The 14518-nt window shown below is 42.7% G+C and overlaps 1 protein-coding gene across 4 annotated transcripts in view; it reads right to left on the minus strand.

The window, feature by feature from the left end:
- The window catches only part of ITPR2 (inositol 1,4,5-trisphosphate receptor type 2), a 533709-nt gene that overhangs the window by 264673 nt on the left and 254518 nt on the right, over nt 1-14518 (minus strand). For all 4 annotated transcript variants that reach the window (XM_019515702.1, XM_019515703.1, XM_019515701.1 and 1 more), the window contains 3 exons: nt 13368-13568; nt 8919-9170; nt 3739-3864 (listed from right to left, as the gene is read on the minus strand). In XM_019515702.1, coding sequence (XP_019371247.1) covers nt 3739-3864; nt 8919-9170; nt 13368-13568 — 579 coding nt within the window. The remainder of the gene's footprint in view (nt 1-3738; nt 3865-8918; nt 9171-13367; nt 13569-14518) is intronic.

The raw sequence follows: 14518 nt of genomic DNA on the forward strand, positions 1-14518 counted from the left end.
GGGGGGGGGAGGGGAACCTGCTGTTGTGGGAGCCCACAAGGCTTCCTCTGGGTCCTACTGCCCTTGGTTCCTGTCATTTTTTACAGGAACCAAGGGCAGATAAATAATAATTTTCTAAAATTTTTAGGGGCCCCGCAGGCCGGATAGAATGGCCTCGCAGGCTGCATCTGGCCCGCGGGCCATATTTTGCCCACCCCTGAGATAGATTCTCCTCATCCCTGGAACTAACAGTGAACTGTTTAGTCCGGGGGATCATCTGCAACTCACACTGCTTCTTGCAAAGCATTCTCAGTTACATCGGGGAGCTGCACTTCTGTCTGTGCCCTCAGTAGACAGAAGAGCAACAGTTGCTATGCCATAAAACTGAGAAAATAAGCCCACTGGTGACATTTCTCCAATAACACTTGTGGAGGTAAATAAAGATTCAGTTATGAATCAAAACTTTTTGAAAAGTTCACAGAACTAAAAACCTCTTGATGTTCTTCTGCCTTTAATTAATCTGCATGCTGATTTCTGCTGGAACCAGTAGCTCTGAGGCTTCATGTTTGCAATCCCAGCAGGAAAACAGGGCAGTACAGTGCTGGCATGGTGAATTAAAAAACTTACAAAACTAAACTGCAAATTGCTCTTAAGATTTATTCCTCACTTGTCTGAAAAGCAGAAAATCATGTTGGGGGCAAGGGGCATGGGACTCCACCCTCTCCCAATATGTCTGAAAAACCCACTGCTCTGTAATATAATGATGGCCCTTCCTTCCCTGCTTTTATCCCTTTGCCCTTTGGGAAAGACAAAGATGTTTCCCAACAGAAGGAAAAACCTGAAATGCATGAAATGAAGCTGAGGATTAAGAAAGCAGTGTTTAAAAAACCCTTAAGAGGCTTTGGGACCCAAATTCACATGAATAATGCTTTAGAGATTCAGCAAAGAAAGCCAGCAGTGACTTCGCAGCTGTCAGATTCCAGCTCCTTCTTTAATCCTTTTCAGAATGCAATTGATGGCTTACAGAATGGCCCACATGCAGATGAGGGAAGCATCTTGCTAAACTGCACCCACCTCACCTGGTACACAATCCTCCCCCCTCAGGTGAAAAGAAAAGGAGGATGATAGAAGTCATTAACATAAAAATGAGGCAAACCAATCTGTCTTTTTTTTTAAGGGCAGATGCATTTGGCAACCAGTGTCACCAACAGCGTTCCTAGCACCTACATTGTGACGTACTTCAGTGATGAGGATGTATTGCATTTAAGGACTAAGCATCTCTTTAGTGGATCTTGAAACTGATAAAACTGGTAACTATCTCAAAATCCAGCCTGAGGATAACTCTGTCCATCTTCTACCTTAGCACTCTCTAATAACAGACACAAAGCTCCCAGACTCACCACTGGTAGCCATTCCATAGCAGCTAAAAGAAAAGCATTTTCCCCCCAGTAGCAGCTCTTTTAGCTCACCGGAACACAGAGGATCAAAGAGATCTTCTTCTAAATGCTTAGAAAGATATTGTAACATCCATTCATGAAGCTAAGAGCATCCTATCAATTTTCATAGCGCCATAAAGCTGATGTATTTACAACATGTGGACTCAGACTTGCCACTGCCCAAAAAAAAACAACCCAGACCTGAACAAATACATTCAATAATTTAGAAGATCTGGCTACCCAGAGGGCTCAGCTAAAGAGTGGAACAGAAGAGAGCTCTTCTGACATGTTCTTTTAGCTGAGGGAAAAAACAAAAGGAGCTGCTAACTGGGCTATGAAAGGAACTAATTAGACAGCTACCTACCCAGAGGGCTTTGCAGGACAGCAAAATAAAAGTGCACTTTTGCCATTCTTATTCAGAAAAAGCAGCACATAAAAAAACAGTTGGTAAGCCAGGCATCATACTGCATTAATAATACACTCACTATTCACCTCCACAGACCTGGAGTCTAACTTTCTCTTATTAGAAGGCAAGGGGAAAATGAGCTTGGTCACAAGCATCAAGATACCTCTCTAGCATTTGGCATCATTCAACCTGATCAGTGGTCTGTTCCACTGAAGCATCTCTGGATCAGTGAAGCAAAACTGCATAAGGAAGTGCCTTTCTGTGCATGTCTCAGCTACCCAAGGGCAATGAGCATGGCCCTATTACAGAACAAATGCAAAGGGAGGTTTGTAGGTGCTGCTATTAGAGGGTCATTACTGTGCCATGTCAAACAAGGGCAACCCTTCTATGGGAAAGGGATTAAACAAGAAAAAATGCTGCTGGCCATAAAACTGTGAAGTTAAAACCAAGAATCCCCACTCCAACTAAGTTTCTGATCCTTTTCTCTAGTGAGCCTGAATTGCCCAGAAGGGCCTCCACTGCAGGAAACAGCTACAGAAGCAAAACAGCAGTAGTATAGGGTTTGAAGAGGTCTCATTACTGATGAAAATGGCTTTCACCAAAAGAGAGAAGAGCACAGACATTCTTGAATTAGCCTGCTCCCTGAAACAAGGGGGAGGAGGGGAAGCATTTCTAGTTTTCTATTTCACAAAGAAATGTACAGGACCAGCACCTACAGAACTGCATAGATATCTGAACTTACTTTTCTTTAGGCTATAAATCATCAAACTAAAGGAGTGTGCTATTTTCTTCTGATAGGTTTCAAAGAAACTATTTTATGATACACTACCACTTTGTTGTAAATGCCCACAGCAGATTTAATTGAGGTCCTTTCCCTTTCTTTCCTTTCTCTTTTTTAATTTAAACAAAAGTAAAAATGCAATGAGTGAGAACTTAGTGCTCATAAAAATTAAGGAAGTACGTATGGGACAAAGCCAAGAATCCAGTACAAAGATACATTTCAACAGTGTAACAACTCCCACCTCCAAACCATTGCTCAGGATCAAAAACCAAATCCAGCACCTTCAGTATTAAAAACCTGCTCATCCGTCACTTGAATTAAACTCTATTAGCTAGAATTAGTAGGAGGCTGTTATTCCTTTGTGAAAGAGTTTCAGAAAAGGGATGCTCAACATAACTATAACTACTAGGTAGCATAAAATTCCCTCTTGTCTCTGTTAGGGCATCGTAATCTTCCCAAATCTGCAAAACACCGCTAATAGTCTATCTTCCTAATCTCTCATGAGCAGAGGACATCAGTCACGACAATCTAGGATATAGTTAAAGTCAGTCCAAGTGACACCAAGAAATTTATTTGGGCAAGGCACAAGGAAGCAAATGTCCAGCAATGACATCACATAGCCTGATCACACAGACTCTTTAATGAAGAAAAAATTATGAACCTAAAGAGTACAGTGTTATGGATAGCTGCTGTATCAAAATCTGAATGTGAGAGAGGTTAGGAGTGATGGCAGTAGAATGAGTCAGCCAATAAGAACCAAGATGGTAAGGAAAAAGTAACATTAGAAATAGATATAATCTCTTGACCTATGAGCCACACTGTGAGGAAGGAGTGCAGACATATAGTAATTATTAATTGAATTTTGCAGAGATGAACAGTTTCACAAACACAAAATATATCCAAATGATATATTTTTCTTACAAGAAGGATGATGGGTGCTAGAAATATGCAGGTTAAATTATAAGGCAAATGTGACAGAAATTATGAACTATTAAATAAGACTCAATTTGTTTCATTCTCTCTTGCATCTGAAAAAAATGGTTAATAAAACATATGACGTTCAAGCAGGGAAGTTATTGCCAGTTCAGCTGTCATAAATGTGCATACTGTAATATTTAATGCCTCATAAAACTTACCCTTGCCATATCAACAAGAAAGTTCTCAAATAATTTCCAAATGTGGTTACTGGCATAAATTTCCTTCATTTCCACCTCAGTGTCCACATAACAGTGATTAACAAAGTTCACATATGCAATTTTCACCTGCAACAGCAGCAAGTATAAAAACAGTGTAAAAATGGAATAAAGAAAGCGCTCTTACATCCACAAAAGGCACTGAGCAAGCACAATGATTCTACCAATATTAAGAAACAGTAACAGCAATAACAGTATTTGTGTTTTAGCCTCCGAACATTACAACAGAAGAGGGAGCTTTTTCTCTAGTTCTAGGACAATTTTGAAAGAAATAACCCTCAGGTACAAAATGCAAGAGACCTGTTAACGTCCTGAATAAATGTCTACGTGGAAAGGATTGAGATGTGCGAGCAGATTATTTCCCTATATACTAGCATTTTAAAAACCACTAAAAAAAAATTAATATTACAAAGGTCAGGGACTTAAAAATAAGACAATGCAAGAATTAAGGTTGCCTGAGTAACTGTAATTCAACTCCCTTGTGCATATGCATTATGACAGCCCTGCCAAATATCACATATGAAGTCTGTAGCAGTTAGAACTACTACCCAGTTCTCCAGAGTCCTAGATCAATACCTGAAAACAAAAGGCAGAATAGTGTCTGAAACAAATCCCGACGCAAAATGGTAGCACTAAACTAGCACATGAAGACCTAGAGTGCCCTTATCTCATAGCCCTTCAGTGCTATGGATTGCAATAGGAATGGCCAAAGCATTTCCCTAATTCTGGGTGACAGATAAAGCAAGAGGCAAATGGGAAGGGTTCTTCACATTAGAGCAGCTAATAGCTGTAATTTCTATTAGTCCTATTTTGTACCATATCTGTTAGGAGAGACATTGCAGGCATAAGGCCCCATACTCTATTCTGCCACAAGTGGCTTTGTTCAACCTCACTGTTACTGCATTTGTGATTTGGGGGGGGAAAGGGAAATGGTATTTGCCCGGTTGCTAAGGCTTAATAAAACGGGTGTAAAATACACAGGAATAAAAATATAATTTGGTGAAAGACTTAAGACTGGAAGTCAGGATCTCTTCCTGACGCTCAGTACAACTTCCCTAGACCCAAGGGAAGATGCCAGCTGCTAATACTCCTGTTTCATAATTCTCCTAAGTGGAACTCAGCTCTGCATCTGGGACGCTCTCAGAGCAGTTGATATATCAAGGATCTATGCCATAATGAAGATTGTACAGTGAAGATGTAATGTTACTGCCAAAGTCCCTGAAAAAAATTGGACAGATACTTGCAAATCATGATTTTTCTGAGGTTTAGGATGCTAAAATAGGAACAGAAAAAATATATACACTTCTCTGACCATATGGCAACTGTCTGCCACATTCAAGCTCCTGGTTCAAACTCTGGTTAGAATTTTCAAAGAAATGACTGGAAAAAGGTAACATTGGAAAAACTACCTCTTTTCTTTCAGACCTTTGGGCCATTTTTGCCAAAGCCTTCTAAATATTGCAGCCTGAGGTAGAGAAAAAGGTTGAAAAAATGTATTCTCTTCGACAGGTTTTGCCAAACATAAAACCAACTGAAAACATGGGGCATTAATGGAAAATACCAGACATTTTTAATGACTGTGAGCTCCTCCTATAAAGACAAGCAGGAATTAAAATTTTAGGGAGATTAACCAAAATAACCTAGAACTTCAGCCTCTATGAAAGCTTCAGAAAAGGACGCTTTACACAACCATTTAGCAGAAGATAAAGGCTGCTTTTTGCCACCTTCCTTGCTTCCTCTTTCTAGCTATTTTTTTTCTGGGGCCTCCTCAAATAGTCACTTTCCCTTGACAATCAGAACACAACATAGGGTACATGTAGATGTGCCGGGAGGCTGCTCCAACACGCTGTAATTACAGCGCATTGGAGCAGACTCTATTAATAGTCTGCAGGAGCATGCTAATTAGCATGCTCCAGTAGCCTCCATGGCCCATGTATTCCATGAGCCTGCACTTCAAAATGGTGGCAGAGGCATTTAAACTAAAGCTCATCAAACAACTTTAATTAAAATGACCCCACCACCATTTTGAAGCATCCCTTCTCGGGTGGGGGGCAGGCTCTGGCAGGCTGTTGAATATGACTGGGGAGGGGTTTAAACCCCTACCCTGGCCTGCAGGGACCCCAGCCAGGGTATGCCTGGAGGGGGAAGGGGGAAGCAGCCCTTGTCAGGTTTACCCCAAAGGGGAAGGGCATGGCCAGAGCAGTGCCTCACATGAAGTGGGGCAGGGAGGAGGATTAAACTTCCCTGTTTCCCCTCTCAGGCATGGGCACAGGTACCTCTGCCAGGGTCTGCCCAGCTTTCCGCCCCACTGGCCACTTGTGCAGCAGCCTCACCTGGGGCTGGGGCTGGGGCTAAGCTGGACTGGGCCACAGGCACTGCTGAGGATGGACATGGAGGGGAAGGTCCAAGATGGGCCATGGGAGCAGGGCCCATCTCAGCCAGCTGCAGTTTGGGTTAGGGCCCTACCCCCATGACCCAACCTAGCTCGGCACCCCCATGCCTGCCCTCAGCAATACCTACAGTTGCCCTGCTCAGCCTCGGGTGAGGAAGGCACATAGTGGGGTTGGCCTGAGCCAGGCTGAGGGAGCAGGGCCCTTCCCAGCTGGCTGCAGTTTTGTGACAGCCCAGCCCAGCACTGGCCAGACAGCGGCATGGAGGTGATGCTGCTGCAGCCACAGGCAGGTGCCTTGGCAGCTAGAGTGACTGCACAGGATGAGCCCTTCATGCTTGCAGCTTCCCAACCTGGTTCGGAGGTGCCGGTGGGCCCGGAGCCCAACAGACACCTGCCACAAGGACTTGGGTGACCACCGCCACCACCACCATGCCCCTTGCATGGTGCCTGCCTATCTGTCTCACGTGGCAGCTACAGATGGATAAGTAAGCACCATGCAGAGGGTGCAGTAACGGCAGCACACAAGCCCCAAAAGCAAGTGGCTGCCAGCCTCTGGGCCCGCTGGTGCCGCCAAGCTGGCCCAGGCAGCCTCAGGCACAAACAACTCATCCCACACAGCCAGTCTGGCTTCCAGGGCACCTGCCCGCAGCTGCAGTGGTGTCGCCTTCACAACACTGCCCAGCCAGCCACCACCCATGCGTATCAAACCAAGCTATCATGGAGCTGTAACTGGCTGGGAAGGGCACTGCCCCAGCGGCCTGGCCCAGGCCAGCCCCGCTATCCACCTGCCTTGCCTGGGACTAAGCTGGGCCAACTGTGGGTGCTGCTGAGGGTGGGCACAAAGAGGCCAGCCTGGGCCAGCCTGGGCCACATGGGCAGGGCCCTTCCCAGCTGGCTATGTCTCCATGATAGCCTGGCCCGGCCTGGTCACTGGAAGCCAGGAGCAACCTGGGCACACAGCTCCCGTGGCCACAGCCCAAGCCACAGCTGGCTGGGAAGGGCGCTGCCCCCATGGCCCAAAAGGAAAATGAGGCCCTGCCCCATATAATCTCTTGACCCATGAGCCACACTGTGAGGAATGAGTGCAGGAGTGGCATGGACTGTGGTATTTTTAATTACCTACATGCAATGCATGCTGCCAGACATATAGTAATTATTAGGTGTGTGAGAAGCAGGCTGTATTCAATTTGGATTCCAATTCAGCCCAATTTGGGGGACAGTGATTTGATTTGCTGATTCGAATCGCTGTCCTGATTCGATTCAGATGAATCCAAATCTGAAGATTCAATTCTGATCCGGAGAATCAGCAATTCGGCCATACGCACAGCTTTATATATTTTTTCTACATACCTCGAGGTACCAGGCATGGCTTGTGAACGCTGAGATGAGCACGGGGGGTGGGGCCCGCATGCTCAGTGACAGACCTGAAAGGACCAGATGTACTTCTGGTTCACTTCTGGGTCCGCCACCGAGCACACGGGGGACCCCACCATGCTCCCATGGGATGCTTCATCCATCCCACCATGTCAACGTTCATGAGCCATGCCTCGTACCTCAAAGTATATAGAAAAAACATATAAAGCTGTGTCTATAGTCAAATTGTCGAATCTCTCCAAAACAAATCGGAGGCTTCCAATTCGATTCGGAGAGATTAATGGGTCTCCTGATTCAATTCAGATTCAGAGATTTGGCCACCAAACTAGGCCAAATCTCCTCTGAATCGAATCAGCAACCAAAACTTCTCACAGACCTAGTAATTATTAACTGAATTTTGTGGAGATGCAAAGTTTCTCATATCTACAATATATCCAAATCCAAATGATATATTTTTCTTACAAGAAGGATAATGGTGCTTAGAAATATGCAGGTTAAATTATAAGGGAAATGTGATAGAAGCTCAGCTGGCTGAGAAGGGCCCTGCCCCCATGGCCCAGAAAAAAATGGGGTCCTGCCTGGCCACTGCTGCTGCTCAGCAGGGGCAGGTGAGTCTGGAGCAAGTGCGAGGCAGACCAGGGTTGGGGCTGTTCACATGGGTTCCAGCTGGTCTTCTCTGGTCGGGGCAAGTCTGGAGCAGGCACAGGGTGGGCCGGGGTTGGGGCTGGGGCTGTGTACTGTTGGTGGTAGCTTTGAGGAGCCATAGGGTGCATGGGCTCCAGGCTGTTGGGTGGGTGGTGCTGACTATTGTTTAACTCTATGATTAAAATTGTAATTAATTACAACTATTTTTTTAATCTCGCAATTAATTCTGATTAAGTTCTTTAATCGTTTGTCAGCCCTAATTTAAACCAGTTTCTGATCACTTAAACTGGTTTGTGTGTAACTTCTGTCTCTAGCCCCCTTAACTACAACAGGGGGAAAATTTCAAAGCCTATTTTTCTAGCCCATTCATGCAATGGTGATATATTTAACAAGGCAAATTCAGTCACCAAGAGCAGCAGAAGAACCTACCAGCCACAGTCAGAGACTAGATCCTGCCTGTTCTAGGTGGGGCAAAAGAAAAAGAGCTTAGGGTCTTAACAACAGAGAAACAGAGCTTACCATTAAACAGCTTGCTTTCAGAAAGGTTCTCATTTATTTTCTCATTGATGCAGCTTAACATACAGCCTAGCTGAACCAGTGAGACTGTTTTCTGGGCACATATTCAAACAATTGGTTTTCAGAAGCTGTGTAAATGTGTTGTTATTTCAAGAGGCAAGGATTTTCAGTGGTGTCACTGAATACTCAGGCTTACCTCTGGTATGCAGTCATCATGGGTCACCACTCTCACTATATCATCCAATGGCAGGAGTGAATTACACTTGATTTCTGTATATACATTCTTCCCTTCTGTACATGCTGCTAGCAACTCCACTAGTGTGATGTGGTAAGCCAAAGGTCCACTCTCATCTGCTCGGTCTCGCTCTGAGCACATCATTTGAAGGAGAACTGGAAATGATGCTCTATCATTGTAAAATATCAGCACATCTTCACCTCCATTTATCAGCTGAAATGATAATATAGAAGTTTCCCCAGCTGTTCAAGTGCTCCACACTGGATACAAATGATTTGTTCTCTCTTGCAATATGCAAAATTACTCTCTGGCAATACAGACAGCCTTAGAAGAATAGAATTTGACTAATGGAATGCACACGTAAAGTGGAGATTTAGGGCCAGATTCTGATCTTAGTTGCATCGATGCAAAACTGGAATAACTCCACCAAAGTCAAAGTCAGCTGATGCAGAAGGATTTCAACAAACTCAGTCCAGATGTCTGTCAATCTGTCTGTTAAATACAGATACAGGCCTCAGCACTTCTATTATTTAAGCACCTACTAAACAGTACCTAGTCTAATCTCTCAATACACATGAGATAAGGGCACGTTGTTATCAATGGTTTACAGAAAAGGAACTGAGGAACAAATTAAATGTTATGTCAGAACTCACACAGGAAATCTATGGATGTAAACCAGCAACAAGAATTTAAACACAGGACTTCTGAGTCTTCATACACTGCCTGAAAGATAGACTGTCCTTCCCTTACCTCCATAACACAGATTGAAATTAGTGCCCCAGCATTGTTATTGCAATGGCAGTGACTCCTTTTAAATGGAAGTACATGGTGCAGCAATAAATAGCTGATGGTGGAGCAATACAAGGAAATATTTCATCCTTGGGCTCAGATGTGTCATTTGGATACAACCCAGAGTTAGAAATAGCATGCTGCAGCAAGGTTTGAATGGAGGGAAAAGAGCAGTATACCAATCACGGATGTATACTTCTCTGAAGACCAGTGTAGAGTGCCTAGAGTCCTGCATTCTCTCTGTCCCCTTTGGGTATAGTGTATTCCTAGGAGAGTTGGAAAGGAATAGCCCCCAGGCAGCTCTGGTAGTACTGAATAACTTGTTTGGCAGTGTTTGTAGGGATAGGCCCACATCTGTTGTGAGCAAATGTTCAGAAGGGCATGGATGAAATCATGATCTCACTAAATCCAATGGCAGTGACTGCCTGACAGAGATGCTTAAACTTTCACTTGACAATGTTTGGGGTCATAGAGAGGATGAAAGCTATGCAAATGCAGAAACCTTCTGAAAAACACCCATCTCACCCATTTTCCCAGATTTTTCCAATAGTGAAAAATTACAAGTGCTGACATTCTGACTGCTCTGATTTTGGGGGGTTTTTTTCCATTTCTCACTTTTTTTCCTTTTTATAAATAGATACAATAGAGTGCATGGTATCTAGCATTCCTGCCCCCCCCCATGGGTTAACTTTCCTTTTATACTTATTCCTCTTTTTACTCCACTTTTCAAAACTTCTTCAATTTCTGGAATATTTGCAGCAATAAAAGAAGAAATTATGAAAAAGTATAAGGAGGGGAAATAACAACATAAATCTTATTTTATTGCACTCCACGGCACAAAGGAAAGATAAAACGGGAAACAATTATTTAAAATCTGAAATTCTGAATATTCAAATTACTAAAAATATTATTATTTTTTTTTAATGTTCTGTGTAAAACCTTGGGAGATGGAACCAACTTTTAAAATCTTCCATGAAACTGTTTTTCTATAGTTCAGCCTTGTGTAGTACCTAGTCCTTACATAGATAATATAAAAGGAAGGAAGAATACTCTTCATACTATCCAAAAATGGCTCAGATATATACAATATAGGCACAATCTGGCCCCGAGTTTTTTGCTGGTCAAAACAAAAAGCAATGTATCCCCTATGCTGCACATGCAGACTGTTCCACTGCTGAAGAATGAGGACTAAATCTTATGCAAACATAACATATTGAATGTATGAAACAAGAAGTTGGAAAGGCAACAGAATGCAAGATTAGTTGTGGGGACTGTGAGGGACCTCTAAGTCTGAAAGTAAAAACAGCACATGCAAAATTCCAAGTTCTACATCAGTATTTACAGTGCAAGCAGAACAAACTGATTATCATTAAAAAGCAATGAAAGAAAAAAAATCTGTTTTTCCAAGTTTTCCACAATTTCTCCACTGACATAACGATCATCTAAATAGGAGAACTGAGTATCCAGGAAAATGTACTTGAAAATCCTCACCAAAGAAACTTTTTAAAAGTACCCAACATAAATCAGATAAAATCCCCACTGATTTCAATGAGAATAGTAACTAAGAAAAGGTAGCAGACACATGAGTATGTCTAAACTAACCAGTTAAAATATGTTGAAAAAAGATGGAGGTTAATGTCAGTTTTAAATTAATTACTGAGACTTTACAACGCATTCTGGAACATTGCAGACTAGAAAACAGTTGTTGCAATGAGCTGGATAAAGTCCGAGTTCTCCTTTTTAACACTAAGATAAAGCTATATGTCCAGAACCTCCTGGCACTCTCCTAATATAAAACACTAACAAGCCTAAAAAATAGCCAAAAACTGTAACTTCTAAAAAGTCAAACATTCTAACTTCTACATTAGAGATAGGGAGACTGAGGAACTAGTTAGGTCACTAGTGTTATATCACGAAGTGAACCAGTTGCATCAAAACTGTTAGATCCTGTGCTTCCTCTTTCCGGAATAATACCCATATTTGCTTGTTTAAATCATTACTCTATAACTAATAACTGCTTAACTGTAACTGTATAACTCTCTTACAGGTTACTCCTTAAGATGATTCCTTTTTTGGGTTTTTTTGTTTTGTTTTGTGTTTTTAAACTTTGCTTGCTAATTCCTGAAGGATTTATGATCTAAATATCACAACTAAGTTCATTTCTACTTCCATCATGTATTCAGCTTGAAGATGTAATACAGCAATTTATCTCTGTGCTATTATAGATCATTAACAAAAATATATTTGAATTGAAAAGCCAAAAATTATGTTTGATTAGAAGCTAAAAACCTACAAGAAACTGAGAGTAAAATAAAAAAATCTGAGAGCACTAATGCACAAGAATTGCTTGAATTATGTAAATCAAAGTCTCGTAATTGATATAATATGTTAAACACCTCAGTCAAACCGAAAAGGTTGAAATGCAATTCATTAAAGGTTACCCATGTAGGAAGAAGTTTTATTTTCTTAATAAGAATTTTTTCCTCCTCATTATTGTGAAGAGAATTTTGTGTAAGTTTCAGACCTGTTTAAATCCTGACTTTAGTTCATCTCTGTTTTTGTCTTTAAGTTTCTTTTTCTAGAAGGAAAAAAAAGTGCTTCGCAAAGGAATGAAAATGGCACTTGGGCATTGATCCTACCAAAACCTACCTGCAGTGCTCGAAGTGGAGTCAAATGGGTACTTTCTCATTAACTTCAGTGACAACAGGATTTGGCCCTAAAAGACCACACGGTGAACTTTACCATGCCAATTCTAAACTTACTTATTCTAGGACAGAGTGTCAAACAAGTGGCCCATGAAGCCATATGATCTGGCCCATGGGTCTCTAAACTGACTCCACAACTGCACGTGGCACACGAGCTGGACGCAACACCACAGGCACTGCAAGCAGCATGGTGGGGGATCAGTTCAGGGTGTGCCTGGACATGGTGCCTACACCAAACTGGCTTTGTGCACTGCCTCCAGCCCTGCTCTGGGCCTCACTTTGCATGCGATGTGTGGGCTGAACCTGGTGCTGTCTGCACCAAAGGGAGTCGCTCTCAATCTGGCCCACACACTGGCCCAGCGACCTTCATCCAGCCCCTGGGATCAGATAAGTTTAACACCCCCATTCTAAAATAAATGCAGAGTAATCCAATGGCTTCAACACAGATGCTCCAGAATTACTCTATGGAACTGAGATCAGAATCTGATACCTGGGACTATAATAGGATCCCAGAAAGTGATTGTAATACAGTTTGGACCAAGCTGCACATAGGATTATTGTAATAAAGTGCCACAAGGTAGTAAATATGGCTGTGTGGATAGGGAGCTAAGATACAATGAAGCAGAATGAAGGCCTGAGTAAGAAAAACAGGCATTCCAGGGCTCTTACTTCAAAACAGAACTCTCTATGCCACCACCACTGCACTCAAGTTTTACAGCTAGTACTTATACAGATGGCCTTACCAAATTAGATGCAGTTCAAAAATATGTATGCTAAAATATTCATTATTCATGATAACATTTCAAATTCTAAATCCATAATGCCAGCACGTCTTGTTGGCATTAAGAGTAGAGGAAGGCAACCTCAGAATATTAGTATATGTGCTAAGCAGATATAATATGAACAGTTAACATACCTCTGTCATTACCATATCCTGGCATTTCTTCACATATTTGCCATCTGCTTTTACAATCGTCTGCAGAAAACGCAGGTATTCCACGTGACGTCCATGTGTCTCTATACAGTGTACAAAGTGTTGCACTACTCTCTCACTAATTTCATTGCACAGATGGTAATTGTTCATGAAGATATGCCGCATGGTTTCAGCTTCAAGAAGCTAAACAGATTTAAATCAAATAGCCTGATAAGAACAGCAAATAAAATTTATATGATGTTCTGAGAAAGAATACTGGAAGAGCCAAGAGCAATGGAAATCAATAGGTCAGGGTGAAGGCTCATTTGTGGAGCACAGTGGGAAAAGCCAATTTGTACATGCTCTATGGCTAGGGACCTACCTAAACTGCAGTTTTGCGGATTTCATGGAAACCTTGAATCCAGTGTTGCCTATGAAATCCAGGAGGGAAAAAAACTTAATAAAAGTTTTTATTAAGTTTTCCCCACCCAGTTGGGCCTTACAGCCTGCCTGGGAAAGGAAAGCGCCAGCTGCCAGAGCGGCATAAAAGGGGCAGCAGACAAAACGGTGCCAGGAGACAAGATAGTGGTTCCCTCTTCTCCCTCCCATCTCCCCCATGGGGCCTCTCCACCAATCAGCACTCAGGGGCTTTGCCAGACAAAGGGCAACCAAAAGTCAAGATGATGGCTGCCTCCTCTTCTCCCTCCCTCCCTGTGACCTCTCTACCAATCAGAAGATTGCAGGGCCAGGGTCTCTCTGCCAATCAGCACCAAGGAGTGGGCTTTTCATGAAACTGGCTCTTCGTGCTAGGACAAAGCCACAAAAATGGCATTGTCTCACCACAAATTAAGTGGTCCCTATCTATGGATAAACAGAAGCTTGAAGGCCTGATCCTCACTTAGTTGCACTGCCCTATGCTACTTAAAAGTTCAAAGAGGTCTTGTAGCAGTCACATATTAAATTCTTCTTCTTCCACAATCCCTCACAGTCAAGGATAATTGTCTTCCAGGATTGTCTTATCTGTGTGTCTGAAGATGGCTCATGAGACCTATCCATCAGCCATCGTCGGATCAACACACTCTACTGAAGCTCAGATATGCGTTTCCATGTGGGGAAGACAATTATGTTTCATAGTTGGTAGGGTCAGAAGGGAC

This window comes from Gavialis gangeticus, unplaced genomic scaffold, assembly GCF_001723915.1.
Source record: "Gavialis gangeticus isolate Ggan-Ray unplaced genomic scaffold, GavGan_comp1, whole genome shotgun sequence".
NCBI classification, from domain to species: domain Eukaryota; kingdom Metazoa; phylum Chordata; order Crocodylia; family Gavialidae; genus Gavialis; species Gavialis gangeticus.